General features: G+C 33.7%; 1 protein-coding gene across 1 annotated transcript in view; it reads left to right on the forward strand.

Annotated features, from left to right (window-relative positions):
• The window catches only part of Adamts6 (ADAM metallopeptidase with thrombospondin type 1 motif 6), a 202,128-nt gene that overhangs the window by 129,205 nt on the left and 57,359 nt on the right, over window positions 1–15,564 (forward strand). The window contains exons 15-17 of the mRNA XM_042690837.1: window positions 10,980–11,113; window positions 12,627–12,750; window positions 13,569–13,649. Coding sequence (XP_042546771.1) covers window positions 10,980–11,113; window positions 12,627–12,750; window positions 13,569–13,649 — 339 coding nt within the window. The remainder of the gene's footprint in view (window positions 1–10,979; window positions 11,114–12,626; window positions 12,751–13,568; window positions 13,650–15,564) is intronic.

Genomic DNA, 15,564 nt, shown 5'->3' on the forward strand with positions numbered 1-15,564 from the left:
TTTTTTCTCTTGAAGTAAGAATATGTTCAATGAAATGCACAAATCTTACTGTGCTCTCCCTGAACGTTGACAAATGTAACATTACCATTACCTCCAGAATTACCATTGATGAGGAAGTCTTTGCCAGTTCAAACTTCTATAAACAATTAGAATAGATTAAAGACTTTAAATAACAGGGATTTATTCCTCTCAGTTGTGGAAGCTAGAAGTCCATGATTAGGGTGCAGCATGATTGAATTTTGGTGAGGGCCTTTTTCTGGATTGCAGATTACCATCTTCTGTGCTTATCACAGGAGAAAGAAGAATACTTTGATGTCCTACTAATCCAGTTCTTTTTTTTTGGTCGGTCATGGAGCTTGAACTCTGGGGTTGGGTGCTGTCCCCTCAGCTCTTCAGCTCAAGGCCAGTGCTCTAACGCTTGAGCCACAGGGCTATTTCCCATTTTCTAGTGCCCTATTGGAGATAAGAGTCTCCTGGAGTTTCCTGCTCGGGCTGGCTTTGAACCGTGATCCTCAGATCTCAGCCTCCTGAGTAGCTAGAATTACAGGTCTGAGCCACGGCGCCTGGCTAATCCAGTTCTTGAGTAATGACCTAATCACCTTCCAAACACACCATCTCCTAATCCATTGAGGATGAGAATTTCAACACGTGAGCTTTGAGGGGAGAGAAACACTCCATGTAAATTGTCCTATAGCTCTTTAGAGTCACTAACAGCATGTCCTCCCCAAGGCAGCCGTTATTCTGACTTTGTTTTTATCAGCATAGCTTAATTTTGTCTATCCCATAAATTGCATTATGCTATATACACTCTGCTCTGTAAGGGTTCTTTAAACCTATTATTGCTTTTGAGATCTAGTCACATTGTTGAATTCAGAAGAAATAGCTTATCTCTTTTTATTGCAGAGCAATAGTCCATTGACGAAATGAGTTTTCATCCTACTATTCATGGACACCTCTGTTCTTCTTAGTGTTTAATTTTCATGCCTACTATGAACATTTGTGAAAAGTTCTTATTGTGAGCATATATTTCCATTTCCATTGGGTAAAGGCAAAGGGATAAGAATACTGGCCAAGTGTAAGCTGAGTTTTAAAAGAACTGCTGGATGTTTTGTGAAGTGATTGCAGTATATTGCATTTTCACCAATAATATTTGAGAGTCCTGTTTATTTCACTTATCAATATTTTTTTCTAGTGTCTCAATGGTGATTTAATTTGCCTATTGTGATGATTGACACATTTTCTGTAGTTATGGTCCATTTATGTTTTTTCATACTCTGCTCAAATCTTTTGCCTTTTAAAATCACATTTAATTAAATTTTCTATCTGATCACCACACTTATTTGTGTGGTGCAAGATGGTAATTTGATACATGTAGCAAATCAGGATAATTAGTATTTCCATATACCAAATATGACCAGTTCTCTATGTTAGAGATCTTGAAATTCTCATATACATGTGAATTTTATAAATGTGACTGTCTATATGTATAATTTAAAAATTCATTCATCGATTAATGAATTGCTATCTTGGTTTTTGATTGATTCTATATCTTGCCTGTTGGGAATAGTATCACTGAAAGCATGGGTGTGCTTTGGTATCTCTTTGGTATAATGATTTCATTTCCTTTGGATATTTACTTAGAACTGAATAGTTCTATTTTTTGATGTGTGAGGCACCTCAGTACTGTTTTGTATAGTGGTTGCACTAATTTATTTTCCCACCAACGGTTTATAAGAGTTCCTTTTTCTTATCATCACCAGCATTTCTTACTTTTTGTCCTTTGAGTAGAGCATTCTAAATGGAGTAGAAAATCTTGTGCATCTTTTATTGAATATATTCCTGAGCAATTTGTGTTTTCAATTATTTGTTTTAGAATATAAAAATAAAATTGACTTTAGTGTATTAACTTTTTATTGTAACATTTCTAAGCTCTGATTTTCTAATAGTTGTCTTGATGATTACATTTTCATGACAGTCATATTCTCATTTCCATCTCATATTTCTATCTTTCTACTTTATATTTTATTACTTTAATGTATTAAATTGGTTGTCTTATACAATATGTGCTGATACTGATTCTATATTGTCTTACTTATTCTGTGAATATGGTGATTGAGTTGGTAGACTTTTCCATGGCAAACAACCCTAGTTTCAGGATATACTCTATATAATGATATATTATATATATGCATGTATATGGGCTTCATATTTTTATTAATTATATTACTGTATATATATTTGTAAATAATACCGAATTTTGCTTTTTCATACTTGTGGTATCTTTAACAAGTTTTAGTAGTTAGACTCCAGAAGTAGAATGTTTATTTTGAAAAGAGTTTGCAAAATTGTTATGAGTTCTTACTTACAATAGATTTTATAAAATTATAAACTTCAGTTATAAGAGTAATAAATTTTATGCTAATACATTATCGTTAACTGCAACATCATATATTTATGCTTAGATTTCCTCTTTCTACTGAATTTCTTAAAATTACTTTGTTCTAATTTTTAAATATTTGATATTTTCTATATTCTTAATGTCCTATGTACATGTGAGAATAATATGTTTTCTACAGTTATTGAATAGTATTCTATACATATTGAGGAAGTCAAGTGGACTGAGAGTGTTATTCTTCCACCAAAAATTGAGAGAAACATGTCAAAATCTACAGATAGTATATGATTTCACGTTCTCTGTTTGGCTTTGCCTCTTCCAAGTTTTATTTTTTATACTATATTTTTATTATCTTTAGGTAGTTGTACAAAAGAGTTACCATCAACAAATAAATTTATAAGTACAATGCATCTTGATCAACATCACCCCTTTATAATTCTCTGTGTCCTACCCAGCCCATTGCTCTCAATTTTCCTACTTTAATGGGGTATGTATTGAATAATATGGCTGCATTCTCTTCCCCCTTCCTCTCTTCATTTGTATACCCCACTCCTCTATTTGTTTTTGCTTAATGCACAATTATATAATGTTGCAGTTAACTATAGTGTATTAGAAGCATAAAATTTATTACTCTTATAACTGAAGTTTATAATTTTGATCAAAACTTTCCCAATTTCTCCCAACTCGGCCAACCTTTGCTCTTTATTTTCTGTTTTTATGAGTTTGACATTTTTAGGTTCTACATATATATGAGATCATGCAATATTTCTTTTCCTCAGCCTGATTTATTTTACTTAGCATGCTGTCTTCTAAATAGTTGATTCAAATGATAGCAATTGCTTTTTACTGAAGACTGAAATGTATAGCATAATTCATAATAGTAATAAACTATATATGCATGCATGTGTACATATGTGCATGCCTCACAATTTCTGTCTCTACTCATCTATCAACAACTTAAATTGTTTCTGTATATTGGCTGTTAGGAAATAAGCTATGAGAATGAAGCGATCTCATTGAAATTTTGATTTTACCGTCCTTGGATATATCTCCATAAGGGGAATTGCTGGATCTTCTGGCAGTTTGGGTTTTAAATTTTTGAGGAAACTCTTTGCTGTTTTCCATTTGGTAGTAACCAATCACATTCTTTCCAACAAAGTGTAAGGATTCCCTTTTCTTAAAATTCCTTCTGCCACTTGTTATCTTGTGACTTTCAGCTAATAGGCAAGAAAGTATTTTTGCCAATTCCAATGCATTTTGTTGTTTCCTTTACTGTGAACAACACTTGTTTATCCCACTTGTTTGTCTTAGTTTTTGTCATCTATACTGTAGGTGTCATATCAAAGTCATTGCAAACCACACTGGCTTGAAGCTTTATCCTTTTGTTTTATTCTGATAGTTTTAGCTTAGGCTTTTGTATTTTAGTCTTTAATTCATTTGGGGTTAGTTTTTGTGTATAGCATATGATAAGACTCCAATTTTATTTATTACGTGTGAATACCAAATTTTTCATATGCTATTTATTAATGGGCTTATTTATTGTTTTATTGCACATTCTTGGAACAAATGTTGAAGATTATTATTTTAAATACACAAGTTTATTTCAGGGCTTCTATGCTTTTCCATTGTTCTGTATATCTTTTTTATAAAATTATTATACTGTTATGGTTACTATAATTTTTTAATAATAATATGAAACGTGTGATGCTTCATGTTTTTGTTGTTCTAGACTCGTGGCTATTCAAGGTCTTTTTTTGGTGACATATGGGCTTTTAGGATTTTTTTATATTTCTAAAAAATGCCATTGTAATTTAGTAATGATTGAGTTGAATTTGTATATTGTTCTGTAGCATATGGGCATATTGACAATATTAAGTCTTTTGATAAATACATATGCTATTTCTTTGTGTTTCCTTTAATTTTTTCATCAGTGTCTTATACTTTTTAGTGTGCAGTTCCTTTACTTTTAAAATTTATTTCTAAGCATTTTTCATGCTGTTGAAAATGGAATTATTTTCCTTTTTAGATAGCTCATTGTTAAAGTGTATAGAAATGCTACTAGTCTTTGTCAATTTTGCGTTTTGTGTTTACTGAATTTGCTTATTAATTCTAATAGTTCTGTAGAATCTTCAAGGTTTTTTTATTTATATGATATGGTAACAACAATTATCTTTCCAGTTTAGTTTTTTTTTTAAATTTCCTTTTGTTACGTAATTGTTCTCTAGAACTTCTAGTACTAAGTAGCAAGAATGAGCATCCTTGTCTTGTTCCTTATCTTACAAGAAAAATCTTCAACTTAACACTATTGCATATTATGCATTGTTTTGAAATTTATATCCTCTATACATAATTTGGTGGGATCCTGGTGTTTGAACTCTGGACTTAGGTACTATCCCTGAGCTTTTGTGTTCAAAGCAAGTGCTCTACTACTTGAGCCACATCTCTGGTTTTCTGGTGGTTAATTGGAGATAAAATTACTCAGTGACTTCCTGCACAGGCTGGTTTTGAGCCATGTTCTTCAGATCTCAGCCTGTTGAGTAGATGGATTACAGGTCTGAGCCACCATGACCCAGCCTTATTGAAAAAAACTTTTGGGGGGGGGGGGGTCCAGTCGTGGAGCCTGAACTCTGGGCCTGGGCACTGTCCCTCAGCTCTTCAGCTCAAGGCTAGCACTCTACCACTTGAACCACAGCACCACTTCCGGCTCTTTTATTTTCTGCTTATGTGGGGTTGAGGAATCAAACCCAGGGCCTCGTGCGTGCAAGGCCAGTGCTCTACCACTGAGCTACATTCCCAGCCCTTGAAAATTTTTATAATGAAGATTTTGTCAGATGCTTTTTCTGCATCTGTTCAGATGATCATCTAGGCTTTGCCTGTTGCTTTTTATACAATATAATGTAAAATATTACTTGTTTATATGATGTAATATATTAAATTTATTGATTTGTATTTGTTATACCATCCTTTCATCTTTAGGATAAATCCTACTTGGCCATGACCATTGTGATGAGAATAAATGATAGAAATTATTCTAGTATTAAATTTGTTAATTCTTGTTGAATGGCCTACTTAATTATTCTAGTATTGGATTGTTCTAGTATTAAATTTCTTCTTTTATGGCCTACCTAGTTCCTATCCTAGTGAATATTTTGCATGCCTTTGAAAGAAAGATATTTTAATGCTGTTATGCTGTATGTCTATTAAGAACATTTGAACTACAGCGTAAACTCCATAGTTTCCTTGTTGAATTTTTGTCTAGATGATCTATCCATTTTTGAGAGCAGACTACTGAAGTCCCCTACAGTTGTATTGCTGTGTATTTTTCTCATCATGTGTGTTAATATTCACTTTATTATATATTTAGGTTCTCTACTATTAGATGCATATGTATTTGGAAGTGTTATTGATAGTAATTTTCTTGGTCTTTTTTTGGTTTTTTACTTAAAAGATATTTTGTCTAATATAATTGTAGCTCCTACTACTTTCTATTAGAATGGAATATTTGTGTGTGCGTGTTTGTTTCACAGGGGTTTGAACTAAGGGTTTCACACTTATGGGGCTTATTAGGCAAGCTTGAGCCATGTCTCCAATCCTTTTTTGCTTCTTATGTTTTGGATAGAGTCTCACAGTTTTTGCCCAGGCTAGCATAGATTGTGATCCTCCAACCTATACCTCCTATATAGCAGGGATATCAGATATGTACCACCATACCTACTTTGTTGGTTGACATAGAGTCTAACTTTCTTTTTTCATCAGACTAACAAACCATGATTTTTCCCATCCTGAGTAGCTGGGATTACATGGGTGATCAGACATGGCTGGCCTTGAATTGAGTATTTTTTTTTCTTATTTCTTCACTTTTAGTTTCTGTATACTTAAATCTGAAGTCAGTTACTTGTAGGGAATATGTGAGTGAATTTTAAAAAAGAAAAAGCCTTTCAGTCACTCTACGTCTTTTGAATACAGAATTTAATCTGCTTATATTTAATGTAAGTAGTTGTAGATGAGGATTTACTATTGCCATTTTTTTAATTTCTTTTTTCCTCATCTTGTGCTGCTGTTTTTTCTGGCTTTTTTTTCTTTTTGGTAATTGTATGTCTTGATTTCTTTCAGTTTCTCTTCTGTGTATTTACTAAGGTCTTTGCTTTATGGTTACTGTGAGGATTACATAAAACATTTTATCGCTATAGGAGTCTATTTTAAGTTGACATCAACTAAAATTCAGTCACATACAAAAATTCCCCACTCTTATACCTTAGGGTTTTTTTTAATATCAAATTTTATAACTCTTTATTTTGTGCCCATTAAATTATTTTGGCTGTAGCTACTTTTACTATTCCTGTCTTTATACTAGTTATAAGTGATTTATACATCTCTATAAGAGTATTAAGAATATTCTGAATTTTACAATGTACTTACCTTTACCAGTTAACTTTCTCCATTCATATATTTTCATGTTACTAATTAGCATCCTTTCATTTCAGCTTGAAGAACTCCCTTTAGCATTTCTTGTATGGCAGGTTTAGTGGTGATAAACTCCCTCAGCTTTTGTTTATATGGAAAGTCTTTATCTCTCCTTCATTTCAGAAGGACAACTTTGTCAGGAAAAGTATTCTTAGTTGGCAGTTGTTTTTTTCAGCACCATGAATCCATCATCCCACTCTACTGACCTGCAGATAAATTTGTGGATATACTTATATAGCTCCCTTGAGTGTGATGAACCTTTTCTTATCTTGCTTCATTCAACATTATGTCCTTTTCTTTAATGTTTAAGTTATTATTATAGTATACCTTTTGGATTTTCTTTGGGTTATACCTTATTGGAGAACATTGAGCTTCCTATAATTAGATGTCCATCTCAGATTTGAAAAGTTTTCAGCCACTTTGTTTTCTTTAAATAAGCTTCCTTTCTCTTCTGAAGATCCCCACATAATGTGAATGTTACAGTTCTTTTTGATGATTTTCCATAAATCCTTTTGGATTGGATTTCTTTCCATTCTTTTCTCTTTTTTTTTTTTGTCAAATGACCCCTTTTTAACCCACTGATTATTTTTCCACTTGATTGAGTCTACTGTTGATAGTTTCTGATGCACTTTTCATTTATTGTATTCAGCTACAGAACTTCTGTTTTGTTTTGCTTTGCTTTGCTCTGTGTATATGAGACAGATAGTTGAGAGAGAAAGAGAGAGAGATCTGTCTCTATCAGACATCTCATTTATTCATGTCTTGCTTTTTGATTTAAGTCAGTTGTATATCTTTGCTCTTCTGTAGCTCCCTTAGCTTTCTTTTCTTTTCTTTTCTCTTGTCCTTCATTCTTCCCTTTCTATTTTTTCTTATTTTCACTGGAACATCAACACAAAACCTCATACAGTATCTTTATGCTACTATATCTGTAACTTAATTACTTTTAGTTCTTTATCAGGTCTTTTGTAGATCTCTTACTCATTAGATTTGTTTGCTTGTTGTTGTCTTGGTGGTGTTTTCTTGATTTTTCTTGTTCCCCAGTCTGTCATTTATTGAGCCTGTGGCTTTTCTTCTCTGCTTCTAGATTTGTTTTTAAACACTAAAGCCATACCCATCAACACAGTAGTCTGGGCAGGATGAAAAAGAAGTGGGCCCCTTGCATAGTGTCCCAGACAGCTGAGGAGCTTTTATTATCTCATTTTGTGCCCTATTGGAGAGATAATGGGCCGAGAGGTTGTTTTTGATGCAGATATGAGACTATGATGAAGATAAAATGAAATTATTCTCTAATTTTTTAAATTTTAATTTTATTGTACGGGTGTTTTACAGAAGGGTTACAGTTACATAAGTAAGGCAACAGATACATTCTTGTTGAACATTGTTACCCCCTCTTTCATTTCTCCACCACTTTCCTTCCTCCCTCCCCAAAATGGTGAGACAAAGGAGGAAGGGTGAGCCAATGCAACAGCGATCCTCAGCAGACATGATGTTGGAAGCAAAGCTATTCTTAAACCTGTTCTCAGATTTTCTGTTGGTTTGTTTGTTTCAATGGCATGCTGGAACTCCCCTGGATTCTCAGCCTCACAAAAGGTACTCTCATTTGTAGGTAGTTGTAAAAGCAATTGCTTCTGCTAGAGGATAATAAAAGCTTCTCTTCTTCCATCTTGATTATGTCACTTCAAAAGTACCTTTTCTGAAAGTTCATTGTAACAGGAAAAGCCGAACATGTGCAGCAGTAAACAAAGAAGAAATTTATTCCCATTTTCATGGTTTAGTACAGTGGGCTAAGGAATTCAATCAGTGTCTTTCCAACCAAATACTACCTCATATAATTAATATTATGTTATAGTTGGATAAGCAAACTTACAACATACTGTGCTATGTTAAATTCTAAAACATTAGAAATGAGAAAAGAGCTAACTTTGATAATTATTATAAAAATCTCTATACAATCCACAAAAAATTAGTCATCCTATTCATGAGAATCTTATAAAATAATTACTTTTATTATGATTTCAGGAAGAAATTATTGTATTTATTGCTTTTCATTCTTTTGTTAGTATAGCAAAATATGTCATTATCCTAAGCCAAAAACTAATATTATTAGTTATTAATGTAGAAACATTTTTCATTGAAAAATGGAAAAAAAGCATGACTTGATTTTTAGCCATATAGTATATAAACTGGTAGCTTAGGAAAAGTTTTTCCAACATTTACAAACCAGAGTAGTTTATGCTTTTGTAAAAAAAAAAAAAAAAAAAAAAGGCTAGGATTTCATCATTCCCCCCATCTGCTCCCCCCAGTACTGGGACTTAAACTCAGGGCTTTGGGCTCTCACTTGGTTACTTGGAGATAAGAGTCTAGAATTTGTCTACCTGGACTGGCTTCATCTGGGATCCTCAGGTCTCTACCTCCTAAGTAACTAGGATTATTGGCATGGGCCACAGGCGGCACCCCTTGTCTTTTATTTAGAAAATAAAATTATATCTAACAACATTGGGACATTTTTGCATGACAACTTAAATAAAATAGTAATTTACATTAGTAGAATGTACTCCTTATTTTTATTAATACCATTTTTTTACATCTACTCACTTTGCAGAAACCAGATTTATAAAAATTTCAGTAGAACCTAGGCATAATATTTTTATTTATCTGCCTAATTACCTTTTCTTGGAGTTGTCTTCTTTATTTCTAAGAAAAATTTTGTCAGCCTAACAAGAATAAAGCCAAAGTATTATAGACCTCACAAAATAAATATTTCAACTCACAACTTTATAACTACATATTTATAAGTGACAGCTTTTTATGGGTTGTTTTCATTACAATAAATTCACATTAGTTTTGCTATCCAATATACTACTATAAAGTCATGATATTTACTGTTCTTATGGCTACTGTTTTTTACTTTAGCCTTTAAAAGTACAAGTTTCTATGATAAGAGGATAACACTCAAATTATTATATGCAGTTATTCATAAAAGAACATTAGATATATTTAATTATTCAGTTGTAATGAAGAAATGTTGAAAATGAATTTTTGATTCTATGATTTATTAATCTCTTAAGAATTGTTCATGTTTTAATGCTGTTATTAATTTTCTGTTTATACTACTAGTCCCACAAGAATATATCTCAACATGATAAGCTCTTAGGATGTGATACTACTAGTAAGAGCTGAACAAATTTGGTTTTGTTTTAATACATATACCTGTTTGTTGTGGCAGAATTTACTTATAAGTTTCACAAGTGTACATATATATATATATGAAAATATATATATATAAAACAAGTTTTTGTTTTTATTATTTCAATCCTCCTTAGACTTTATTACCTTTATTTTTTAGAAATAATTTTCTTTCCTAATTTTTTAAAACATTTGATTACATCCAGTGTGATTCCTTTGGCAACTAAAATATATTGAAAATATACACTTGAAATACCTGAAAAAATTTAAAACCTTGAAACTACTCAGAAGGGTCTTCTTTAAGTTGCAAAAACAAGGAAAATAATTAATTTATTTTATAGTGCTTATAGTTGAACTCAGAATCTCATACTTGCTTTTAGCTTTTGTGATCCAGGTTCTACTTAAGCCATAACTCCACTTCTGGCCCTATACTACTTAATTGGAGATAAAAAAAAAAAAATCTCTTGGGGCTGGGAAGGTGGCTCAGTGGTAGAGCGCTTGCCTTGCATGCATGAGGGTTCAATTCCTCAGCACCACATAAGCAAAAAGAAAAAATGCTGGAGTGGCGCTGTGGCTCAAATGGTAGAGTGCTAGCCTTGAGCTAAAGAGTTGAGGGACAGTACCCAGGCCCAGAGTTCAGGCCCCACGACCGGACCCCCCCCCAAAAAAAAAATCTCTTGGATTTGTCTGCCTAGGCTGGTTTTGAACCTTAATCTGCAGATCTCTGCCTCTGTGTAGCTAGGATTACAGGCCTGAGACATTGGTGCCCAGCAAACATGAATTTTTTTTAAGAGGAAAGAAACATACACATCTAGGTATATAATCAGGTAACCATATGTAGGAGTTATAATTTTGCTGTAGCTACTACTACTTCATTCTTCATAAGAAGAACAATTCCATTAAAAAAAATTGTTCTTCTGTTTTATTTGTTCAGGTGGCGTAAAACCTTGTGCATTAAACTGTTTGGCTGAAGGTTACAATTTCTACACTGAACGTGCTCCTGCAGTAATTGATGGGACCCAGTGCAATGCAGATTCATTGGATATCTGTATCAATGGAGAATGCAAGGTTGCTCAGATTTTACTCCTCATTGTTGGGATTTTGCGACTTCTATCTTTTTCTCAACTAATAGATGGTGTTTATTTCTATTGTCAGTTTGTTTTTAAGAAAGCCTTTAGGCAAATTCAATTTTAAATCAAGTCTGACAGGTAGTTAGATACAGAAAGATCCATTCATATTTAAGCACTAGACTAATGTGACTTAATCTGATATTCTAATTGTTTAAAGCAGTTTCTAGGGATATGAAGATATTTAGGGCTATAATGTCCATTATTCTTTTGTTCAGTTTATAAATAAAATGGTTGAAAAAGAGAGAATATTCCTATGGCTATCATATATTCTCATTTGCAGATGTTATGTCTTTTACAGCACAATTTTTCTTCAAAATGTGATACAGCTGTAGTCCTCCTATTTTATCTTTTAAAGTATTTATAATGGTTTTCCTTATACAGTTAGTCTTTATCTTATTAAAGCATTTATGTTAGAAAATTTGTCAGAATACTTGGAAAATGTAAGAGAAAATCCATGCTATTTTGTTAGATGTATGTATGAATCATGGTAATAAGAAAAGCCACAAAAACCACTGTTCTCAGCATTTTTTTCTTTGATGATCTTGTTTAACTTTGGAAAGAAGAACATAACTAAATGATAAAGAGAAATAACTGAGAAAGAGGAGATTTTTAAAAATGTTGTCTGTTTTGCTTAGTTTCAGCTTTTCCTGGAAAAATCCCTGCCTTTCTGGTTAATAGCATATGGATGTGGCGATTCAATTGTGTGTGTGTGTGTGTGTGTGTGTGTGTGTGTGTGTACAAGAGACAGTACTTATCTCCTTGAAGAAAAGTTATTTTTGTGATGGTATTTATATTTTTACAGGTTACAATGGCCCAAGTACAGTTTTTTATTCAGGGATAACATATAGTACCAATAGCTAAAGATTAGATGTGCAAATTCAAGCACCAAAACATACTAAAAATACTAAAATTCCGCCTTTTTATATTTAAATGCAGAAATAAAAGGTAAAATTTCAGCTTTATAATTGGCATGCTTACATGTCCTCTTTGTTAGTCAGCTAGTGGAAACAGTAACCTCTAATGCTAATAATACAATATCTATAATGAAACAATGGCTTAACAAGAGAAAAAAACATCATAAGGTTAGTCGACCCTTGCTGATATAACCTTCTACATGACTATAAGCTATCTTGCTTAGTTTTAGAAAAATATTGATTGCTAATAAATTACACTACTTAAAAAATTAGAACATGATGTATACATAAAAGAAGACACAAGCTGGAATAGGAATATTGGCATCTATTCCTGGAGTCAATTTTTTTTTTCTTTAAACTTAGAGGTTGAGAAATGTTCATTGGGGCTTAGTGATAAAAGAAGGCAGAGGGAAGAGAGTTCTTATTTTTACGTCCTTTACTGGAAGAGCGAGGACTTCAGTAGGTTATATGTATCTGATTAGTTCAGCTTCCAAGAAATTATTTTTTGACTCACTGAACGTTCTTGTGTGTTTTCAGCATGTAGGTTGTGATAATATTTTGGGATCTGATGCAAGGGAAGATAGATGTCGAGTCTGCGGAGGGGATGGAAGTACATGTGATGCCATTGAGGGTTTCTTCAATGATTCCTTACCCAGAGGAGGTGAGTATGTTCTGGTCCCTGGTATGTTCAGAATCACAAAACGTTTCACTTCTTTTCTCCTCTTACGTTTGTTTCTTTATATAGGAAGACAATGGTATTTTTCCTTAAGTTGTTTTCAGTCATTTAAATAAAAATGTGCTTCATGCAAAATATTTTGAAAATACTGTTCTTTTCCTACTTGACTTTATTTAACTATGCTTGTTTTCTTTCTTTTCTTGCTTGCTTTTCTTGCTTGGTTTCCTTCCTTCCTTCCTTCCTTCCTTCCTTCCTTCCTTCCTTCCCTCTTTTGGTTGTGTGTGTGTGAGAGAGAGAAAGAGAGGAGAGAGAGAGAGAGAGAGAGCGCTAAAGATACAACCTAGCCTTTCTTTCATCCTCAGTAATTATTCTCCCACTGAGCTACATTCAGCCCTGGATTCCTTTTTTTTTTTTTAATACGATGTCATGCAGTGTTGCTCACAACACAAATGTCTAAACTCAAGCTACCTGTATTCTCCTTTTTCAGCCTTCTGGGTGTCTCAGACTATATAGTCTTATGCTATCATACACAATTTAAGATGTGAAGGCCTAGAATATTGATGTGAGGGTTGTGTGTTAGAGAAAAAAAGATGAGTTTAAAAATACCCTGAGACAATTTTAAAGAAAAACACCTTTTTTTCTAAAATATATCCATGAACCTAAAGAAGCCCATATTTCATAACTTGTAAAGTACAAAGTCAAAGAAAAAATAGAAGAACTAAGAAACACTGATTGCTGGGTAGTTACTAAACACTCATTTTCTGGTAGAGGCTGCTTACTACTGCCTATCTTCTGTGTCCCAGGCTACATGGAAGTGGTGCAGATACCAAGAGGCTCTGTTCACATTGAAGTCAGAGAAGTTGCTGTGTCAAAGAACTACATTGGTAAGAGACTTTGCTAGATTTTAAAAATACATGAGGAAAAGCAAAACAGTATTATGAAGTGAAAGACATGCTTTCAGGTAGAACGTTTTCCTGCTGAAATGAAGTTAAGTTCCAAGTTTTATAGGATCACATGTAAATGCTAGCTTATTCTTTTCTTTTTTTCTTTGGTGCTGATCCTGGGGCTTGCTCTCAGGGCCTGAGCACTATCCTTGAAGTTTTGTGCTCAAGGCTAGAGCTCTACCACTTAAGCCACAGCTCCAATTCTAGTTTTGTTTTGTTTGTTTGTTTTTTGTTTGTTTTGGTGGCTAACTAAAAATAAGAGTCTCACAGACTTTTGTACCCAGGTTGGGTTTGTATATCTTTTTTTGGGGGGAGGGAGGCGTCCACTCGTGGGCCTGAACTCTGGGCCTGGACGCTGTCCCTCAGCTCTTCAGCTCAAGGCTAGCACTCTACCACTTGAGCCACAGCGCCACTTCCGGCTTTTTTCTTTTTGCTTATGTGGTGCTGAGGAATCGAACCCAGGGCCTCATGCATGCAAGGCAAGCGCTCTACCACTGAGCCACCTTCCCAGCCCCATGCTACTTTCCTATCAATATTCTAACCTCATTCTTCAAGGAAATAGAAGAGACAATCCAAAAATTCATATGGAACAATAAAAGACCCCAAATAGCAAAAATGATCCTTAACAGAAAGAACAGTGCTGGAGGAATATCAATACCAAATTTCAAACTCTACTACAAAGCCACAGTAATCAAAACAGCTTGGTACTGGCACAAGAACAGACCTCAGGAATAGAATTGAAAATCTAGCAATGAACCCACAGACCTATAGCCACCTAATCTTCAATAAGCAAGCTAAAAAAATAGAATGGAAGAAAGACAGCCTCTTCATTAAATGGTACTGGCAAAATTGGTTAATCACTTGTAGAAAACTAAAGCTAGATCCTTATATATCACCCTGCACCAGAATCAACTCCAAATGGATCAAAGACCTCAGAGTCAAAACAGACACTCTGAAAACATTACAGGACAGAATAGGAGAAACTCTAGGTCTTCTTGTCACAGGCCAAAATTTTCTTAATAGAGACCCAGAAACACAACAAATCAAAGAAAGGTTGGACAAATGAGATTGCATGAAGTTTCAGAGCTTATGCATGGCAAAGGACATAGCTAGCAAAATCAATAGAAAGCCCACGGATTTGGAGATCTTCACTAGCCATACAACGGACAAGGGTCTCATATCTAAAATATACTTAAAACTCAAAAAAATCCCCCAATAACAATTCCTCAAAGAAACAACTGTCCAGTAAATAAGTGGGCTAAAGACTTCAAGAGAAACTTCTCTGAAGAGGAAAGAAGGATGGCCAATAGGCACATGAAGAAATGCTCAACCTCTCTAGCCATAAAAGAAATGCAAATCAAAACATTGAGATTCCACCTCACCCCAGTTAGAATGGCTATAATGATGCACTCCAATAACAACAGATGCTGGAGGGGATGTGGCCAGAAGGGAATCTACTGCATTGTTGGTGAGAATGTAAACTTGTTCAACCACTTTGGAAAGTAGTATGGAGGTTCCTCAAAAGACTCTGAGTTTCTTTTCATGCTTTGAAAAGCTTCTTATATCCTAATGTTACGAGAAAAAGTTCTGCTACATTTTCTTCTGGCACTTTATCATTTAACCACATTTACATGTAAACATTTATCCATCTGACATTTATTCTTTTTTTCAGTTTTGTTGTTATTGAGGTGAAATTCACATAACATAAAATTAAGTACTTAAAGTGAAAGGGAAAAAGAACAATGAAGACTGAATCATTTTGAAATACATTGCAACTATGTAAACAAATGATATAAAGAAACACTGAAAGATGATGATCAATGGACATTTAAGAGTGGGAAAGAGAAAGCCATAG

Source organism: Dipodomys spectabilis, unplaced genomic scaffold (genome assembly GCF_019054845.1).
Source record: "Dipodomys spectabilis isolate Male_0828 unplaced genomic scaffold, ASM1905484v1 ptg000140l, whole genome shotgun sequence".
Taxonomy (NCBI): domain Eukaryota; kingdom Metazoa; phylum Chordata; class Mammalia; order Rodentia; family Heteromyidae; genus Dipodomys; species Dipodomys spectabilis.